Source organism: Dicentrarchus labrax, unplaced genomic scaffold (genome assembly GCF_905237075.1).
Source record: "Dicentrarchus labrax unplaced genomic scaffold, dlabrax2021, whole genome shotgun sequence".
Lineage (NCBI taxonomy): Eukaryota > Metazoa > Chordata > Actinopteri > Moronidae > Dicentrarchus > Dicentrarchus labrax.
In genome coordinates, this window is record NW_026136710.1 from 11107079 (window position 1) to 11128064 (window position 20986).

Sequence of the window (20986 nt, forward strand, 5' to 3'; positions counted from 1 at the left end):
TTAATCATGCTATAGATGGCTCAATGGATGTATTAGAGTCTGTCTCTCTCATTAGTTCAGTCAATTCTATGCATGCCAAGTACGGTACACACTATATTTGTTAATCTAGGTGCTTTCATTCGCAATAATGGCCATATACTCATGCATAAGTAATGTTCATATTTTACAGAACTGTCTGGTACTTGACCATGAAACACAAACAAATTAAGCTCTCCTCTCCTCTCTCCTCTTTCCTCTGCCCTCCTCTCCTCTCCTCTCCTCTCCTCTCCTTTCTTCTCTTCTCCTATGCTCTCCTCTCCTCTCCTCTGCTCTCCTCTCCTCTCCTCTCTCCTCTCCTCTCCTCTCCTCTCCTCTCCTCTGCTCTGCTCTCCTCTCCTCTCCTCTCCTCTCCTCTCCTCTCCTCTCCTCTCCTCTCCTCTCCTCTGGGACACCAATGACATTGAGATATTAGCCATCACCTAGGCAACAAACATTTGGTGTTAGTCTACATCACAAGGTCACAGAATCTCCAGAAATACAGTAAAAAACAAAAAAATATGAAAAATATTTCCTCTTTTCCTCACCCCTGTTGTAAAGTTTAATTATAAAAATAATTTTAAAAATTGCCAACTGACCTAATTTTGCTCATATTGGTAATTGGTTAAATCTAACCAAGGGCTTAAAAAACCTGAACTCCCAGTTGGAATTAGTGAAAGACATTTATTTTATATAATTGACAATGATATGTGAAATAATTGATGGGTGAATGGTGTATGCGCTGAATATTTTCTTATTGGTTGGATTAGTGGCCAGGTGATTATTTGACCAGTTACAAATATGACTGTAACTGCCCCCATGAGTAGCTGATTGATAGATGGAAACTTGTGGCCGGACTGGCAGACAGATGGATAAGGTTAAATGAGTTACTGAATGAATGAATGAGTGATGGACAGACCAAAATACTCTGTTACTGGCTTATAAAGACCAGTTGGAAAAGAGGGTCTAATAAAAATTAAAGGGGTTTGGAATTAGAGCTTTAGGATTAGTGAGAAATGTAGTTATTTATTAGTTTATGTAGTGTTTTCACTGTGTTTTTCAATTCTTCAGTCAGTAAATACTTGTTAGTAACGGCATTAAGGAGAAGACATCGCATTCATTGCAATCAGCTACTTCTGCAAACTTAAAGCTAGAAACTCCATTCAAACTTTAAGATGTTGTACTATTTCATGGAAATCTCTAATGGAAGCCAATAAACGTCCTAGTGCTTCAGATTTCCATTACTACTTCATTTACTGAAACAAGCTGGCTCTTACAATAAAATTCAGCATAATTTCACTTTCAGTTTCACAGAATTAGATTTGTGGTTTCTGCACAGCAATAGAAAGGTAAGGTGTGTTCAGGTGGAGGTTCACTTCAGATAAAAAGGATCGGACTCAAAGCCACAACTTTGGAAATGACAAAGAAATTTATAAAAAATAAAATAACAATAAAAACACCACTTTTATAGACACTGATGAATCATATAATTGTATGAGCGTCAGTTAGTAGTAAAAATAATTTTATTGAGAAGACACTGGAAAATCAACTGCATTTAAATATAGCAGCTTTGGTCAATGCATTGTCTCTCTGATTGACTACACACACTGTGAGCCTTAAAAATATTAAGTGTGCAACAGGGGAATAAAATCTGATGTGTTGTCATGTTTGTTTGTTTTTTACAGTGTTATTAAGGTATGTTTTTTGTGCTTTTAAGACATTTTTCTTAATTATTGTATTACTGAAATATTAGAATTTTCTACTTTGAAACATTGTTCTACAAGTGTCTTGAGCCTCCCTAGAGACAAAAAGCAGACAACACGTGATGCACTATCCCCCAGATTTCTAATATTACCGGGTTAGACCACTGAGAGAGAGAGAGAGAGAGAGAAGGAAGAGGAAAACACGTAGATCAATAGAGAGGACGGTGATACATCACAGCAACAGCCTACCAACATCCTTTTCCTCTTTTTTAATTAGGACCACAGATATGAAGGTAAAAGCCTGTTGTAGCCCATACCGATGTTTTTAGTGAGATTTGGGAGTATATGTGTGGGAATAGCCCACTGAAGTATTCACAGTCATTCTCTGCTGTTCGTCAGGACTAACAAGATATCTAATTTCAATTGCAGCAGACTGATATTTTTCTGCGCTTCTTGTGCTCCTAAAAAGGGCACTGAGTGGTGTCCTTGAACATGGCACCTTTTCATTGTGGATCCATATAAATAGTTGGAGCAGTGTTTTAGCACAAACATTGTGATAGCAACACTGGCTAAAGCCACCCACTTGGGGCCTCTGAATAATACATCAAGCTGACTACATCCCCCTTATGTTCGTGTTAATAGTTGTGTGTCATGTGTCACACCTGCATAAGCCTGAGAGTATTATGCATGTTTGGTGGTTTGGTAGGATTTGTTTGTATGGAATAAACTCATTGTGCCTGTGCAGTCGAAGGACTTTGAGAGCATGTGTATACATGCTGCTCACAAGAGCTTACAAGAGAGTAAACATCCTCCTCAGTGTCGGGCCTCATACACCAATGCACTGTCTGCACTCCTGTGTTTCCAAGAGATGTATTCATAGGAAGGGAGGTAGCCAGGAGAAGAAGATGGCTCAGAATAGTGCTGCTGTGGTTGCAGACAGAGAATTTAAGGTACACATTAAGGAGATTAATCCCCCAGATTTGAGGGAATCTAAGAAAATGTTATCATGCCTGCTTAGTGCATATGACTGTAGCTAATGATATCTAAACACAGTTATCACATCATGGACTTTAGATCCCTCTCAGAGTGGAAATAGAAGCTTTGTGTGTTTTGCACATGGTAGTTTTACTGTTTATTGCTTTCTATCTCCTTTAATCTTGTTTTATTTCCCCCCCCACTGTGTTAGACATGAGAGCATCCCGACAACTAGGATAACTGTTGTTATTTTGTGTGCGTATGATTGTTCACACAGATGTGTGTATGTCAAGTCCATGATGCATGTCGGACATTAACCAGCTCCCCTGCTGGCTGGCTGGCTGGCTGGCTGGCTGGCTGGCTGGCTGGCAGCGTCATGATGTGAGGTGAAAAGACGCATGTTGTCACAAGAACCCATCATGCTCTCTTTACCTTTATTGCGGTGGAATTCAAACATGCAAGTGATGTATATACGTATGTTCACATGTTATTAGGATAACTGTGGATTTATGTGCTTGCATTTGAGTCTCCCTCTATATTGTGCACAGCATTTATACACATTTGCACATATATGGTAGCCTGAATTAAGGCTATTCATGCTGTCATGTAAGCTTGGGCACATAGCATACATAGGAAGCCAAATGAAACAGACACACAAACATGGACAGTGACGTGTCTGTGTGTTCTCAGGCTCCACATTCCCTGATTGATTTCACCATAAAATTGTGCTCAGTAGCCACCCATTAAAACTCTGATCTCATCGATATGTGTGCAGCAATTGCAGTGCGTGGCACTGAATTATTCACCTCCTCCTCTCTCCCTTGCACTCGTTTTGCTCTCACTCCTCATTTTACACTGTATCTTTTCTTTCCTTGTCCTCCTAATTTGCTCTCTATCCTTCTATTTTCCCTTTCGTCTCAGTCTGATTCATGCATTTCCTTCATTTTTCCACCTCCTTGTGCTCACTCTGTCTCCATCTTCTATTGCTGTCTTTCTTTCTTTCTACTCTGCTCTTCCTCCTCTCTTCCTCTTCTTCTTCTTCTTTTCCTCAACCCCCTCAACCCCCCTCCACCTTCTCTCCATCTCCTCTCTCTATCTCTCTCCAGTACTGTCAGCCCTGAGGCGAGCCTCAGCCATCACTCCTCTTCATTTATTAATACCTGTACTCATACAGCCCAGTACACACAGCTGTCTCACATCTCTGTCCATTGCTCTCTCACGCACACGCACACGCACACGCACACACATGCGCTTGCCGACTGCACAAATGTCCCAGAGGATGCAAGGAGCCCTGTGTGTCCACACACTCACACCCGCTTACTGTGCAGAAAAATGCCCTTTGTAAAAGGACAGGGAGCATCAATCTCCCAGCTGCGTCAGCCTACAGTTTGATGCTCTTTTTGTAGTTCTGCTTTTCCCTGACTCACATTTAATTGCCCTTTATTGCTGTTATAATAGCTCTTAGGTCATAATTGTTGCACATTAGTTATTGGTTAGACTGATGGCTTGTACAGTTTATCAATTGTTATTGTTACTGAACTTTCCCTCTCTACACATTATTAAATGACGGAAATAATTTTCATCAGTAGCCTTTTTCAACTTGGTTTTATAAGAAATGTAAAGATTTAACTGAGAGCCTCAATGTAATCATTTTTTTTATCAGCACACAGTAATTCCAGCTGAAATATCAAAAGTATCCAGCTACTAATTCAGTTGGAAAGAGAGACAACGATACAAAGAGAGAGAAGATGATTTCCAAGAGCGATTCACTGCTATTTGGCCAGAGCTGCAGTTTTTACGAGGGGTCTTAAGGGAGTCATGTTTTTCTACACACATCAGTCCCAATCAGTACACTCACATCTCGTAAAAATATACAATAACGATATAAACAGAATTATCAACACAAGAGGGAAATAAATTCTAATGACTGCTTCATTTCACAGCCTTATTTAATCTGTGCAGGGCTGTCAACAGAAAGTATAACACAGAGAAATACATACAATATATCTTAAATGCCCTTAGTCGGATCTATCTAAAGGTGAATTACTGTACAAAGAATTGGTGCAAACACAGAACATAATCGGAGCATTTATGCTTTTCAATAGACTGGTTAAATATCCTAAATGTACATTTGTGCATATGTGCATGGCAGTTAGCTGGACTGATACAGACTTGCAGCTGTTCCGCTGATCTTCCCCATGCAGCTATATATAGCTCTTCATATGGTGTAATGATGCACTGAGGACAAGGTTGGAGGGCAGTGACATTGAAAGCATTTTGACTCATGGGTTGTAGAGATGTGAATTGTGGAGATGATAGACTAGTGCTGTGTATATATGTGCATGTGTGTGTGTGTGTGTGTGTGTGTGTGTGTGTGTGTGTTCGTGGGAGAGTGTTTGTCACATGCATATGAATGTGCTTTAGCTCTGCTCTTCTTCCGGTGATTGTGCAGACCTTTGTTCAAACCACCTGTTATGAGGGTATGTTTTTTTTTCTCCGGGAGCATCGGGAATGTTTATGAAGCAGAGAAATTGGCCTCTTTTCTCTTTGGGTGCATTCAGCGCCATCTGGAGGCCGCCATGGTCGATGCCACAAGATATTTGGCTCCCTCAAGATTGTGTTTTGTTCTGAGTGACTGTGGAACTGGCCATTTTATTGAATTTGATGATCCATTACAACTCAAATGGAGGTCCAGCTCCCTCAGGGAAATGGAGATATTGCATAGGCAGCAGGGTAATCACAAGGAGATTACAGTACCTGCTGACTTTATTGTCAGTCTGATATATATAAACCAAGGTGGTAAGGAGCTTTATAGATTAAAAATATACATCAGTGAAGCCATCTTAGTAGTTGATGATGTCCAGCCCGCCCACTGGTATATAGATTGCAATAAGGCCCCAACAATTCCTCCCCTGTGATTAAAAAAAAAAGAGCAATGCATGATGAACTATGCCTGCGCTGTGTAATAAAGAGAGCCCTGCATATGTAAACATGTAGTCACCACAATCAGTCATAAGCAAATGAGGATTTATACCTGCAATAAGGAGCCCATGTAGGAAGCGATGAAGATGATCAATGTAGGTAGAAGTTAGCAAGGCTTTTACAAAGACACATTCTGAGGGTGTTCTGTAAATTGCTGTTTGGAGAAAAGCACTTGTCATCTGTCATGGCGCTGCCTGAAAGACCGGCATATTCATGTTGTACATTTGTTTTTCAATAAATGTGATTTGTGGCTTTATTTAATCTCAAGTTTAACACCATTATCTGTAATTTCAATTCAGTTTAAATCTAAGTTTAATTAGGTTAACAGTTGTGAAGGTAAATGTATATATAATTAAATTGGACAGAGAGAGCTGTTACTGTTTTACAGTACAAACTCATATTGCATTCCTGCACTGTTTCCGCTTATCTGTGGTCTCATCCTCTAAAAAAGTACTGTCTTCTGTCCCCAGTGAACACCTATCATGCTCCTTCTCCTTCTTCCTCCATGGGGAGAGCAATGTCTGCACAAGTGTGGAGATCGCCCAGCACCAGCCTGCTTACCACATCACAGAAAACCACATCCGCCTCGCACAGACCTCCATCACACCAGTACAAGGTAATACCACAAACCTATTGTTTTTTCTATTTCTTATGTACACAGAACAAAAATTGTGTTCAATAAGCACTGTACTGCAATGACGTACAACCAGAAATGCATTACACTACTGATGAACATGCACAATACAATGTGCATTAGACGGGCCAGCACGTATTCATATCCTTTCGTTAAGTAAACAGAGAACCTTCTGCAAACTCATTGTATTTACTGTTCAGCTCCACAGTGTGTATTTCTGCTGTGCAATATAATAAATATGCCTGTATCATCCATCTGCAGTGATCCTGAGTCCATACGGTCTGAGCGGCACTCTAACAGGTCAGGCCTACAAGATGAGTGACCCAGCGGTACGGAAGCTGATGGAAGAGTGGAGCTACTTCTACCCCATGGTACTTCAGCAGAAAGAGGGAAGTGGAGAAAAAGAAGAAGCAAGCCAGGCCTATGATCGCAACTGTCACGTGGCAGTGGAGGTCATCGTAGGTATGAAAAAAGTTAACATGTTTGTTGTATTTAAGAGGGTGTACAGCGGGAATAATGCATCTCTAGTCACAGAATTTACTGCTTTATCGAAAAACAATGTAGCCTATCCAGTATTTAGACATTTGCTAGTTCAGTCCAGACTGGTAACCATGTTCTGCATATTATATAAAAGCAGTACATAGAAAGGAACACTGGAGATCTTCTCAGCATGAGAACAGAAATAAAACCACATTAGACCACAGTGATGTTATTCTACTAAATCAAACTGATTTTATTGTATCAGGATAACCCCCTTGAGCTTTATCATCTTGTTTTCAAGGGGGTCCCAGAACAGTCACAGGAATAAACAAAACTAAATAATTCAAAGCACAAGGCACAACCTGTAACACAACAATGCGAAGGAAAAGAAAAAAAAAAACAGAAAAGAGTTACAACTTTAGGATAGACACAAAAAAAATTATCAAACTATACAGTAACAGTAAGTGATAACATTACTGAAAGCATGCAATTTGAGAGAATAAAACACTATCTAAGCTAAATGAAAACAGAGTATGAATATGTACAGGTAAATTACTCCAATCAGATGTAGCCCTAAACATAAAATCATAAAAAGAGACCATAAAGAGGAGCTCATGCAGTAAGTGAAGGATCATGCAATATTATTGCAGCAACTCTAAATTGATGTCAAATTAATGTATCAAATATGTGTAGAAGAAATGCTCCCAAAATATTAAGAGTTGCTAGTTCTCTGAAGAATTACAGACCCGGTGTCATGAATCATGTCACTTTACTTCATGCAGCATGGACAGAAGTCACCAAATCATCACATTGATTATACAATCTGTATGTTTTTTATTTCCCTATTTCCCCTTTTAAAAAAAAAAAAACACTGATTCCTCTTTCCTATACTGTTTTATTTTGATTAGTAAACTACTGAATGGTCGCTGAAGCAGTCTGACAACACCAGCTTTTAAAATCCTATTTGGGAGTATTCAGTTACACATTTATCTATTATATTTTAAAAAGACACTCAAAGTGTTTTGGACCTGGATAAGGTGTAAGTAACTCAGACGCCAAATTTGATAAAACATATGTAGCCACATCGGCGCCTCTAGTGCGTCTATCAGCTCTATATAGCACATCATTTTGTAGTCTGAGGTATTAGTGGATGGGGTGCTACTGAAGTGTACTTTGGCTGCAATGATCCTCGCAGTCTTTTAGCAGAGTGGAAAGAAAGGAAAAAATGACTGGAAGGGAAGAGATAGCAGAAAAAGACAGAAAGGAAAAATAGAGAAGTCGAGGTAAAGCCCCAGGGAGTTATTCTAATAGCTTTGTCTAATCAGTCTGATCCCACAGCGTTGGTTTGACCTGATTATAATCAAAACTCCTATGGATACCAGTGGCTTTTACATCTAAAAAAGAAATTCTATACTCTGCTGCCTGGAATTATAGTGAAATGTGAAGGGATTTAAGATTATATGTTGTATGTAAGCAGTAAGTGAGAAAGTGTGTGATTACATTAATAGATAGGGAGTGCATTGCACACACTATATAGCCAATGTACTTGTGGCCTATTATCATAAATCTCTGGGACACATATCATTTTTTTTCTGACTCCCACAAATGGTGTTCATCTTCGGCAGTTTCAACAAACCTTGCCGTTAAAAATGAGCAGCGGCCCATGCTGTTTCATAACAGTGAATTATGTCCGTCTTTTTGTCTTCTTAGGCGGAGTAAGGATGACCTACCCAGCTGCTTTGGTGCTGATTGCCCAGGGGGACCTGCCGGTGGAGCAGCCTCCACCTGTTCCTGCAGCTCAAGGCCTCAACAGGGAACAAAACCACTGCAGCGTGCCGCTCACACCACCAACGTCACCGCAGCAGCCCTGCTCAGGTAACAAAAACACACACAGACACACTACCCTGCAGGACATTACATACAACCTTATAAATACACGTTGACACATTACAGAAACTGTACTGCATTCATTTATACCACTTAACAGACCACTGAAGACACTAAATCTGCAAAGAAATACATCATGAAGAGTCAGGTTTATCCCTCCTCTCTGCCAGCAACCACTAATCTGATATAAACAAATATAAAATGCCATAAAATTTGTCATGTACAACAAATAATGTAGCTGCAGGCAGTTAATGAATTTCAGCATTTTACACTGATTAGTCTATGTAAGTCTCAAATTTAAATCTTTTTCTTTGGCTCTTTAAAATTGCAAGTTTGTGCCCATAATTTATGTGTCCATAAAGATGGTACTTAGTGTTGGGAGATGGAGGCTAAACTACGCCAAATCTAAATGTTCTTTAAAAATCCTTGCTGAGTCGTTGCATTTGACATCTGTTCCAACCATCATCTTTTCAGCGGACAGTGGCTTTGTGACCTCCGTCTCCAGTGTCCCCACACCAGACAGCAGCATGGGGGTCACCAGCATCAGCCCAAAGCATTCTGGGAAAAAGCTAACCTGTCAGGTAGTCCATCAGGCCTGGAGGGAGTGCTATCTCAGCCAGCCTCAGTACGTGTAAGTTTTCTCTGTTTGGCGTGATTATTTATTTTTGAAGTGCAGTGAATGCAGTAGAGCTGTGGCCCTCATGGATCTGTTTGTTCCCTGCAGAGCGAATCAGCCAGCTGACGTGACGCCTAAGAAGGAAGTGCCAAACGGAGGAACCTTGTGGGACTTTAACGATCTGGGAGTGAGGGCGTCCTGCAGCTGCTCCAGGTACCACAGAGCTGCATGCAAGCTGTTCAATATCAGCATTATACTTATACCTACAGTCTCTATGTTCATGTTTATCACATATATATTGAAATGATTTTGCATGCTCCAATTAAGACTTTGTTCAGTGAATATTTAAACTAAAGTCAACATACTATTCAGTCTAAATTACATATATGCCATCAAAGTAAAATAAAACCAAAGTCTATGCTGCTCAACACAAAATAGACACTGATGTGTAGCTAACCAGATTTATTGTCTCAAAAACAATGTTACAGCTGTCTGAAAGGGCTTTGCCGGCTCACTTGGGATGAGAACATTGAACGGGACCTGGTAGTTTAATAGTGATTCTCAAAAAGATGGGAAATACGAAAAAAAAAAAAAAAAATGGAGATTCTCATTATTGTGACATTAAAGGAACATAACTGTAATGATTACACTAAAACAGTTTCTTTAGATGTTTTTTTCTATTCTTTCTTTTAACCTACTTGACTTTATTGCAGGTTGAAGCAGCAGAAGCTGAATCTGTCCACTGCATCCACTGCCAACCCACAGACTAGCGCAAACCCCTCTCAGTCCTCTGGCACATCATTATACCCTCCCTCCCTGCCCAAACACAAGACCAGTGACAAGACAGAAAAGGCTGACAAACAGTCCAAGAGGCCAGCCACAATCCCCTTCCACCACCGCCTGTCTGTCACACAGGAGGCCCCTCTGGAACAGGACTCACCTGGAGGGCCCCAGCTCGGGGGTCTTGTGGCGCTGGAGCCACCCTTGGAGCCTCTAGCTGCTCTGCCGAGCTGCAAGTATCCCAAACCCCTTTCCAATGGCAGAAAAGCCCCAGAGTCCCTTCTTCACTCACCAATGTCTCCACTTCCCCCCACACTCAGCCCACACCCCCGAGTGCAGGACCCAGAGGTCCTGGATGGGCCTGTGGATATGCCGGTCTGTCCTGATGGGGCTTCAGGGCTCGGGGTGATTGCCAGTGAGACAGTTGTGTACACAGCTCTGCTGAGGCAGAGGGAGAACGGGGCTGGCTGGTGGAGAGGCTTCAGGACTCCCAGGACTGATAAGACTGACTTCAGACCCCCTGAACTCCCCTCTGATAAATTAGAGGAAGTGAAGACAGAGACAGCCGCAGAGGGAGCTCCGCTAAAGAGGTAGGAAAGAGATACAACAGCAGAAAAATGTTAGATGCAGTTGGAAGAGGAAGAGCTAGGAGTAGCTAAGAATATACTAGATATAATACCTGAATAATAAAAATCTGGGGTAGCACTGGAGCTACTGTGTGTGACACATCCAATGTAAGCATGTGATTAATTATTTTGGGGATTAGATATGAGATATGAGGACACAAAGGAAACTACTACACATTATTTGATGGCATTTGTCTCTTTGTCTCCTCCAGACTGTACACACAAAGTCTCAAGAGATTTAAAATCTCAGAGGAGAGGGTCAGGGACCACATCCACACTTTGGGCCTGTTGCAGCAGCCAGGTGTGGAGGCACTGCGCGAGCCTGGGGATGATCCCTACGATTTTAAGGAAGGAGACATTGAGTACACTTTCTCCACTTCCAAGAGGTTAAAGGGTCATGGGCGAGAACCCAGCAAGAAGGTCAAGGTAAGACAACACAGACAATGTGGTTACAATTCAGAAAAACTATTTAATATTTTTATGAACCTTGGATCACATAATTACTTGTATGTGAAGAGGTGTGATGTTTGAGTGTTTTTGATTTCTCCAAATGGCCAAAAAAAAATTAATCAAACTGAATCATTCAGTCAGTCCAGCAGGTGTCATTGTGTTAGTGTTAAAATCCAGTACATCTCTCATCTCTCTGAGAGAGTAGTTTTGGTAGGTTGCCCCCTCTGGCAGGAGGAGTTAGATGCTCAAGTCCAATGAAGTGCAGAGTAGCTGGAGACCCATGGTTGGCTTCATGATAGTCCGTGGTTATAGCATAGTCCATCTTCCCTGTGTGAATGGCTGTTTTATGTTATAAGATCCATTGTTTGAGTGCTCTCTTTGTTTGCCTACATATGCTTGTCCACAGGGACATGTAAGCATTTGGATTACTGATGTTGTATTGTGGTTTATGAACTGTTTAATAGGAAACTTCTTTTCAGTGTGTGGATGGGTGAAACATTTGACATTATAGGTGTTGTTGCATTGGCTGCATTTTCTGAAGTTCATTTTTAAATGAAGCCAAGTATGATTAACTTTGGTAAGTTGAAAAGTTTGTACAAAGTTATCTCTTGATTGTTGGTTCTTGTCGAAACGATAGGAGAGGTGACTGCTGATCTCACATAGTGATGGTTCTGCACTTAGGATTGCACAAAAAGTGACACTTCCTCAAGAAACATTTATGTATGTTTTATGTCACAAAGCACTGTGGAACAAAATAGTCTTATCCACATTGTTGAATGCGCTTACTGCAAGTTGCTTTGGATAAAAGCATCAGCTAAATAAATGTATACAAAATGCAAAATGTCACTCATCTTATTCATATAATCAAAAATAAAAAAGGTGTTTTTTTATTTTGTTGAAATTAAACTGGAATTGAACTGAGAATATTCATTTTTTCTTCTAATTCATTCAGCAGGGAGAAGAAATCACCAGCAATGGAGCACTGCCTGATGGGAAAGACGCTATGTCCATTTTTAACTCAGCTCCAAAATCAGGTGGGACACCACCATCAACATCATATGAATATTTTACAGCATATTGAATTTAATCCATATTTAAGAGTACAATTATCAATGGGTAATTTGGAGCAGTTGTCCTAAAGTTGTTTTTGTGTTGTTTTAGATGAATCAAGTCAGGATGACGGAGCTGCCAAAGCCAATCCATCTCTGACCAGAGAAAAAGATCTGGCGGTCAACATCTCTGATCTAGACAACATATTTGATGAAGATGAGGAAGAGTTGGGGGTGAGGCATCATGGTTGATGTGAACTTATTTATTTTTTTAACAAACAGCATGTAAGATATTATGTCTGACTCTTCTACAGTTGCATTTCAAATGATCCATTATGTTTTAGAAAATATTGTTTTTATATAAAACTTATTCTCTAATCTTATGTGTAATAATTTGTAGACTGTTTACCCCAACCAGCACTCAACCAAGCTACCAGTGTCAACAGAAGATCGCCCCCTGGGGAAAGAAGGGAGAGTTGCTGTACCTTATCCATCAAGTGAGTATTTAGTTCTATAATCTTGATAAAATACATCTCCAATACCCATATAACCACAATATTCATGTTTAGTTGCTGCACTGCTTTGTGTGGCGACATTTTTTAGGTGTTGCAACGATTTGCTTTATCCCATTACACCTGTGCAAACTACATTTTCCCTCTCCTCATTTCTCCGCTCTTTCTCCATTTCTGTCTCCTTTCAGCAGTAGCAGACCTCCAGCGCATGTTTCCCACCCCACCTTCTTTAGAGCAGCACCCGGCCTTCTCTCCCATCATGACGTATCGGGACACTCCGAGCCAAGAGCCCGCCGCGCCCAGCGGAGCAGCTGACCACCTGCCGCCTTTAGCCTCCACCCAGTTTACTGAATACAGGATGGAGACTGAGGAAGGCATGGCCAGTCCCCGGCAGGAAGACATCAAGGTGAGGAGAGGTGGTAGTTAACAATCATCAATTGAAATCCTGAATCGATCTCCAATTAACAGCGCATGTAGCAGCATATTTAGCTTTGTGCATCACACATGAAAGCCTGAAGTGAGAAAATTACACTCAAGTATGGTAATAGAGACTTGTACTGGTTAATTACTTTTATAAATTACTTCAATTCATTTAAAACTTGTATCAAGGGGAAGTCAATACAAGGACTTGTTGACTGGCTCCTGAGCAGCTGGTCAGGCTCACATATCATGTTGGAATTGTTTCACTAATACCTGTAGCTCGCTAATTAACTACCTCTTTGCTGTGAGTCAGACATCTGTACTGACTGCAGGCTCTGTAAGTTAGGAAGTGCTAATTATAGTAGAATGCACTTAGTGGCCACTATTGGGTGCATCTGCTCATTAACACAAACAACAGGCTCCTTCAAACAACAAGTATTGTTAATGCAACTCAATACGTAAAACATGCGCACAGGATTAAAATGATCAATTTAGCTCAGGAATTGATCGGATCTAAGCACATTAATGACAACTGCGTGTTAGCCGCAGAGGTAATAGATCTATTGTTTATAAAGTGTGATGTGGTGTATAATCAACATGTATTCAGCTGACGTGGGGACACCAGAGGGTCATCAGAGGAGGTTATCCAGGCATCCTCAAGCTAAAAAGAATGAAAAAGTTCATCATTATGTGGCAATAAAAAGGGAGGCTAGAGTGAACTGATTTTGCTTTCTTTTTATAGATAATGTGTGTTGACTGTGGAACATTTTAGGTTCCTTAACTTCAAACATACAGTACATCATTTGAACACAATGACAGCCCTCTGTGCTTACATACTAAATTTGCTTCAAAAGCAGGAAAAAACTAAACCAACAAGGACTTTATACTACTGGCAAGTATTAACTTTGTAGCCAAAGCCTGATTTACTTATTTCTCTGTGCCATAGACCTGCAAATACACCAGTGAGCCACACTGTTGCACTGTTGACTTTTTCTTTACAGTGCACATGGGTGCACTGAATGTGTATTACTCTGCAGCTGAAAGTAGTCAACAACAAGTTCACTATTTACTTCTGTTTGAGAAATTAACACTACTGCTGTAGGCTCTGAATGAATGATCCATTTTCATGCTCTGCTTGGAGTATGATCTGATCTTGTCTTGATATTGACGTTTTTTTTGTTTTTTTGTTTTTTGTCTGTATGTATTGTAATATTTGGTTTAATTGTATGCTGTCAATTGCTTTTTCAATTTTCTTTTGTTGTGTACTTTCTGTTGCTGAGGACTCCCTTGAAAACGATCTCATGGGGTTATTCCTAATAAAGAATTGCCAACAATGATATTTACTAAAAACTACAGTGCCCAACATTTTTAAGGAAATTACCTTATCATGACATTGACCTTACTATTCAAAGGGTTGTTGCATTCTATCTACCCAACAAAGCGCTTGCAGTTTTAGAAGCAAAGAGGGCTGTTAACTGTACTTTGAGGTGCATCTAATAATATGGCTACTCAGTATATATTAAATGCAGTGAAATTGCATCTCTATAGACACAGTCAGGCACACTTACTAGATAGATATGTCAAACACATATTGTAATTTCAGAGAAATCTATCACCAAATTGTAGACTCCCCCTGATAAACTAAGAGCAATGAAATGTGTCCCTGTAATAATAAATTATAAACTTATATTTTTCCATTATGTCTTCTCTATCCAGCCACAAATAGGCTCCTCCATGTTTGCTCTGCTATCCTGCCTACCCAGCCAGAGTCTACCACCACTCAAGATTCCTGAGCAATGCTACTATCGTCCATCCTGGGCCCTCCTGCCAAAAATGGAGCATTTCCCAACGGTCATGCATCCTCAGAATAACACTTTGATCAGAGATGGATATACGTAAGTAATCGGCTATGACAAGCAATGACAAGAGATCTTTGACGCTGATAAAATTTGATCATGCTGTTATTTTTAAAGCTTAAAGCTTTAAATAAAACACTGTGTTGGAGTATGTGGTTTCTGAAGGATGAATATGTGAGGTTGACTTTTTAGCCTCACAAGAAATAGTGCCATGCTCAAAGGATGGTAATGTCAGGTAGTTCATAGGATTTTACTTTGTTTGGGTGTAAGGGGCAGCATGGCCTTCAAGAGCTATTGCCCAGACAGTTAGAGTAATCTTGTTTGTCTATCTGACTATTAGTTTTTGTTTCCTTCACCGTGTGTGTTTGCAGAAACATCCCCAGTGTCAACAACCTCACAGATCAGGAGTATGCCCAGATGAGCGGCACCACTGCTTCTGTGGGCACCACTGTTGGCATCCTCCCATCTCCTGCCACTCCCCGCTTCTCTGTGCCCACTCCAAGAACCCCTCGTACACCACGTGGTATTAACGCTGCAAGCTCTGGGCAGGGTTCAGTGAAGCAGGATGGTACTGAGCTCAGCTCACCGGTCTCCACGCCCTCTACTAGCCTGCCTCTTAGCTCCGTAGAGCCACTAGCTCGGCCAGGACCCTCCCTGCCTGAGGCCCACAGCCTGTATGCTGTCCTCCTGCTCTCAGACTCCGTCCTCAACGTCTTTAAGGATCGCAACTTTGACAGCTGCTGTATCTGTGCTTGCAATATGAATGTCAAAGGCGCAGATGTGGGGGTGTATATCCCTGATTCTACTTGTGAAGATCAGTACCGCTGTATGTGTGGCTTCAGTGCCATTGTGAACAGGCTGCTAGCCCATGGCACAGGTCTCTTCCTGGAGGACGAGCTGGATATTTATGGTCGAACTTCTGAGGTAGGCCGGGCGGCCGAGAGGAGGCTGGCTCTTTGCCGGCGGGACCCAACTATGAGAGACCCCAGGGCCAAACGGCCACAGGATGCAGCACCTGCCTCTCCATTAGTCATGGTCCTCCTGCAGGAACAGTGTTCCCAGCCTATTTCTTCCCTGGCATCACTGCATGTCCCCCTCAGCTGTTCTTGCCATGGCCGCAAGGGGGCGCTGCTCCAAAGCTGGATGTCTGAAAAGCAGTGGGCAGACGGGAGTGATGCCTGTGTGGAGTGTTACAATGCCTTGGAACAGGGGCTGCAGTATGTGGATAACCCCACAGGAGGGAAAGTAGATCCAGCTGTTGTCAGAAGTACCGTTCTACACTCCTGGCCTCACATGAATGGTAAGAGGCATAATTTGGCTGCAAAAGAAAGAATTTGAAAAATATATGCTCTATTGATGCATCCTTGGATAACAGTGTGTGATAAACTCCCTTAAATAAAGTCTTACTTTACAGTTTAGAAAGATTTGTGGTTTTAAGTGTTCCTAGCTCCCGGTGTTATCTAAACTATATATTGTTTATGTGTGTTTATATGTTTTGTGTATAGAATCATGTTAACATGTGTGCATCCGTTCATTTATCCTGTGTGTGTGTGTGTGTGTGTGTGTGTGTGTGTGTGTGTGTGTGTGTGTGTGTGTGTGTCTGTCCATCTCCACAGTGGTGGACATGAGCATGTTGTCGTCCCAGGATATGGTTCGTATGCTGCTGTCTCTGCAGCCTTTCCTGCAGGATGCCATTCAGAAAAAGAGAACAGGACGGACCTGGGAAAACATCCAGCACGTACAGGGTCCACTCACGTGGCAGCAGTTCCATAAAATGGCTGGGAGAGGCTCCTATGGTGAGTCAATACATTTTTTATTTTTATGCAGAAAACCCTGCTTTTACTGTGTGACAGACTGGAAAGCACAGAGGAGTTATCATCACACTGTAACCAACTAAAACATTTCCTATTTCTCTATGTTAAAGGTTCGGAGGAGTCCCCAGAGCCCCTGCCCATCCCTACAGTGTTACTGGGCTATGACCGGGAGAGGGACTTCTTGGCATTGTCCCCTTTGGCATTACCTTTCTGGGAGAAGTTACTGCTGGAGCCTTATGGTGGGCAGCGGGATGTGGCATATTTGGTGCTGTGTCCCAATAGCCCCTCTCTGCTGGCTGCAGCCCGGGCCTTCTTCCAGGAGCTTAGCGCTGTTTACGAGGTAGGAGATTGTATTGCAAATCAGAGGCATTGTAGTATTTAAACAGATATTGTAATATATTGTGAGGAGTGTTTCTAATGAGAGATTGAACAGTAGCCCTGACTAATTTTCCAGACGTGCCGCCTTGGGAAGCACCGTCCTTTGGCCAAGGTGTCCAGGGATGGCCTTGTGCGTGTAGGGGAAGAAGTAGAACCAGAAAAGCTGGAGGAGCTGGATGTGGACCAGTGGTTGACTGGACCCTGGGCTGGACAGCAGCACACCGACAACCTCAGCAAACTTAAACTCTACGCTTATGCCTGCAAGCAGCAGCTTGGTGAGAACATTTAAACAATCTAATCTAATCTAATCTAATCTAATAAAATATCATCCAGGCACTTCTATTGCACTCTATTCTATATTGAAATTCTTTTAAATGCAGGTCCCCAGCTGTCAGCCCTGCCTTTGGACAGCAGTCTTCTGTTGCCTCCAAAAGTCCAGCCTCCCTTAAACCCGACATCCTCAGCCCAGCCTGCCTCTTCTGGGCAGCCTCAAGCTTGGGGCCCTGATGGTGAACAGGCTTCAGGGGCTGCCACTTCAGGAAATGCTCCAACCCCATGTGGAGCAACCTCAAACCAGACAGGGGAGACAACCCAAGGAGCAACCAGCGATTCTAAAGGGCCATCCAGTGCCACACCACCAGCCAACACACCAGCAGAAAACCCTGAACTGTAAGACCCAAACTACTTGGGAAATGATCTCAAATTTTGTTCTACACATTTGAACTAGTACAATTATGGTACAACTTATTTACTCTTTTGCTCTCTTTTAGTACTGCTGAGCAGTCCAGAATCGGCATCCCCACAGTGGCTGACTCAGTGGACAGCCACGCCAATCCACCAGCTATTGTTATTTACATAGTGGATGCTTTTATTAGCTCAAGTGGAGCAAGAAATGAAGGAGGAGAGGAAGAAGAGAGTGACGAGGTGGAAGCAGATAGCATTTGGCTACTCGGGCTTCTTCGTTGCTACACAGAGATGCTACAGGCTTTGCCTGAGACGATAAGACCTGCACTGGTGCTACAGGTAGGAGGATACTCAGGTTTACACTGGACACTCACTCTCGCTCTCATCATCTTTTTCACTTCCATCTTGATGTATCTCATTTAGGTGGTGCCGTGCCAGTATCTTCTCCAGCCAGCCAGTGGGGAGAGCCATTTGTACCTGCAACATCTGCGCTCCCTGGCCTTCTCCTGTTACTCCCAATGCAGACGTCTCCTGCCCCAGCATACACACATCAAGTCCCTGACAGGCTTTGGACCAGTGTCCACTGTCAATTCTGTACTTAAGAGTCCAGAGGTAGGCATGCAAATTCAGAGACTGATATACTTATATTGAAAATTATTGGAAAATACAGTACTTGCTCATGCCTATATTAATTCTCTTTTCCTTCTGCCTCCAGCATCCCAGCCCAGTGCAGCTGTACTCTCCCCCCTTCATCCTTGGTCCGACTCGACCCAAGCAGCCAGAACAAGGGGAAATATGGGCAGAGGTCCCTCCTAAATACAATGTGCTGTTTGTTGGATACTGCTTGTCACATGACCAGCGCTGGATCCTGGTGTCCTGCACCGACCAGCAGGGGGAGCTCCTGGAGACCTGCATTATCAACATTGATGTACCCAACAGGTGTGGAGAAGATGTTTATGGTCCTAACTCTGCGCACATGTGGAAAGTATGTGTTTATCGTGAGATATTCGTATTTCGTTGTTTTTTATACTTCAGATCGCGACGGCCCAAGGTTTCAGCCAGGAAGATGGGACTACAGAAGCTGTGGGAATGGTGTATTGGCATCATCCAGATGACCTCACTGCCATGGAGGATCGTGATTGGTCGATTAGGCAGACTGGGGCACGGGGAACTAAAAGGTGAGTGTGGTCAGTTTAGAATGAACCAGGCATGTGTTTATGAATAAAACTCACTGATGAGTTATGTTCAGAGGAAATATAGAGTACCTGTTTGTTGTTTATTCTAATGTAATCACTTTGTTTTCCCAAGTGCATGTACTGAAAAATGAGTGAGTGTTCATCTGGAAACATCTGTATATAGTACTATGTGTGCTTCTTGTTCTTTATATGTCCTTACTCACCTACTCAACTGTGACCTTTGGTTATCTCTTCTCTTCTTTGACGTCTATGGCACTGACCAGCTTCCTGTTATCCATTTATAGTATACACCCTTGGGCTTACACAGGTGCATACACATACTTGTAGTCAAACATCTTTAAGCATGTTTTATCACTTACATTCTATCCTGTTTCTATAAATCTTATTTTATTTGCTTTGGTCTCCTTTATTTCCCCTCAAGAATTGAGATATGAGAATGAGATAAAATGAATTGCAGAATGATTCACTAAAGGACTTTTTATATCTCTGCTTTTATCTTTCTCTCGCACATTTTCCCTCTCTCACCACTAGACTGGAGCTCACTCCTTGGGGAGCATTCACTCCATTCAATAGGGCGCCAGCTGAGGGAGGCTTGTCGTATGTGTGGGATCTCAGCCGCTGACTCCCCCACTATCCTCAGCGCCTGCCTGGTAGCCATGGAGCCACAGGGCTCCCTTGTGGTCATGCCTGGTTAGTAGCTTGTCCATTTTGTGAAAGGATGGCAGTGACATAATGATGGTTATCACAGTGGTGATGCTTATGGTTATGGTAATAATATCAGATATTGCAGTAAATTATATTGTTTAGTTTAGTTTCCCATTGACAAATTTTAGACTAATAAACATATATAAATGAAAACACATATTAGATACAAAAACAAGCTACACTAGATAAAAAAACTATAAATGAGCTTCAGCATAAAAAGTAGTACATTAATTTGATATTATGCTATTATATATTTGTGAACCATTTCTATTTTATAGCTAATATTTTTGCAAGACCTAGTATAAATAGACATATCACCTTTGCTGTGTTTCTCTATGTGTGTCCAGATGCAGTGACCATGGGCTCAGTGTTTGGTCGTAGCACTGCTCTGAACTTGCAGACCTCGCAGCTGAACACGCCTCAGGATGCTTCCTGCACACACATCCTAGTCTTCCCCACTTCTGCCACTACCCAGCTGGCACCCAGCTCCTACCCCACTGAGGACAACAATGGTAACGACCAGCAATCATAAACAGACATGGCTAAAACTAAAGCCTTGTTTAAAATGGTTCATACAGTATATATTATTTTGTACCAACAGGTGGCATCTTTGTGCAAAAGCATCTCTCCCCACATCATTATAGTCACAATTTGTGAAGTTGCAGACTATATTGTGCCTTGTATTCAAGAAATTTCCCTTTGTTGAAACCAAAGTTTCAATTCTTTGGGGCTGTGTTGACATTGTTTTCATCTTTGTTTCTTGCCTCAGATGACATGTTCGATCTGCCCTTTCCTGATGAACTGGAGAATGACATTGGCCATGACATGATGCTGATCACAGGGAACCTCCACCCTTCCCCTAACACCTCTCCTGTGCCCTCGCCTGGCTCTCCGTCTGGAATGGGAATGGGATCGCATTTCCAGCACACCAAGGTGAGTCAGGGACCAGTGGAAACAAATGATCCTACAGTGAACTCTAGCAAGTGACACCCTCTTACAAAGGAAAACAATGGCATGACCTACATGTGAAAAAAGCATGCTGCTGTATTTACACTTTACTACTTAATGATTGTTTCTGAAAAAGGAAAGAAGGCTGTCTCAATGGACTGCAGGAAGAGAGAAGGAAGAGACATACAGGGTCGTGTTACTTTAAAAATATAGTGACTTCACTGGGAACTGTCTACTTGATCTAGCTAAGCAACATTGAAACAACTTAACAGCACA

At 41.9% G+C, this 20986-nt stretch overlaps 1 protein-coding gene across 5 annotated transcripts in view; it reads left to right on the forward strand.

Annotated features, from left to right (window-relative positions):
* The window catches only part of LOC127370874 (mediator of RNA polymerase II transcription subunit 13-like), a 75951-nt gene that overhangs the window by 51046 nt on the left and 3919 nt on the right, over positions 1-20986 (forward strand). Inside the window, exons 5-28 of one of the 5 annotated variants that reach the window (XM_051413333.1) lie at positions 6146-6291; positions 6571-6771; positions 8500-8664; positions 9151-9307; positions 9401-9505; positions 10006-10662; positions 10911-11124; positions 12101-12182; positions 12310-12431; positions 12598-12694; positions 12898-13115; positions 14846-15024; positions 15357-16285; positions 16602-16781; positions 16910-17139; positions 17254-17452; positions 17558-17846; positions 17948-18200; positions 18285-18473; positions 18577-18800; positions 18897-19039; positions 19589-19747; positions 20110-20274; positions 20532-20695. In XM_051413333.1, the coding sequence (XP_051269293.1) occupies positions 6146-6291; positions 6571-6771; positions 8500-8664; positions 9151-9307; positions 9401-9505; positions 10006-10662; positions 10911-11124; positions 12101-12182; positions 12310-12431; positions 12598-12694; positions 12898-13115; positions 14846-15024; positions 15357-16285; positions 16602-16781; positions 16910-17139; positions 17254-17452; positions 17558-17846; positions 17948-18200; positions 18285-18473; positions 18577-18800; positions 18897-19039; positions 19589-19747; positions 20110-20274; positions 20532-20695 (5467 nt within the window). The remainder of the gene's footprint in view (positions 1-6145; positions 6292-6570; positions 6772-8499; positions 8665-9150; positions 9308-9400; positions 9506-10005; positions 10663-10910; positions 11125-12100; positions 12183-12309; positions 12432-12597; positions 12695-12897; positions 13116-14845; positions 15025-15356; positions 16286-16601; positions 16782-16909; positions 17140-17253; positions 17453-17557; positions 17847-17947; positions 18201-18284; positions 18474-18576; positions 18801-18896; positions 19040-19588; positions 19748-20109; positions 20275-20531; positions 20696-20986) is intronic. The other 4 variants (XM_051413334.1, XM_051413337.1, XM_051413338.1 and 1 more) reach the window with 4 other exon arrangements.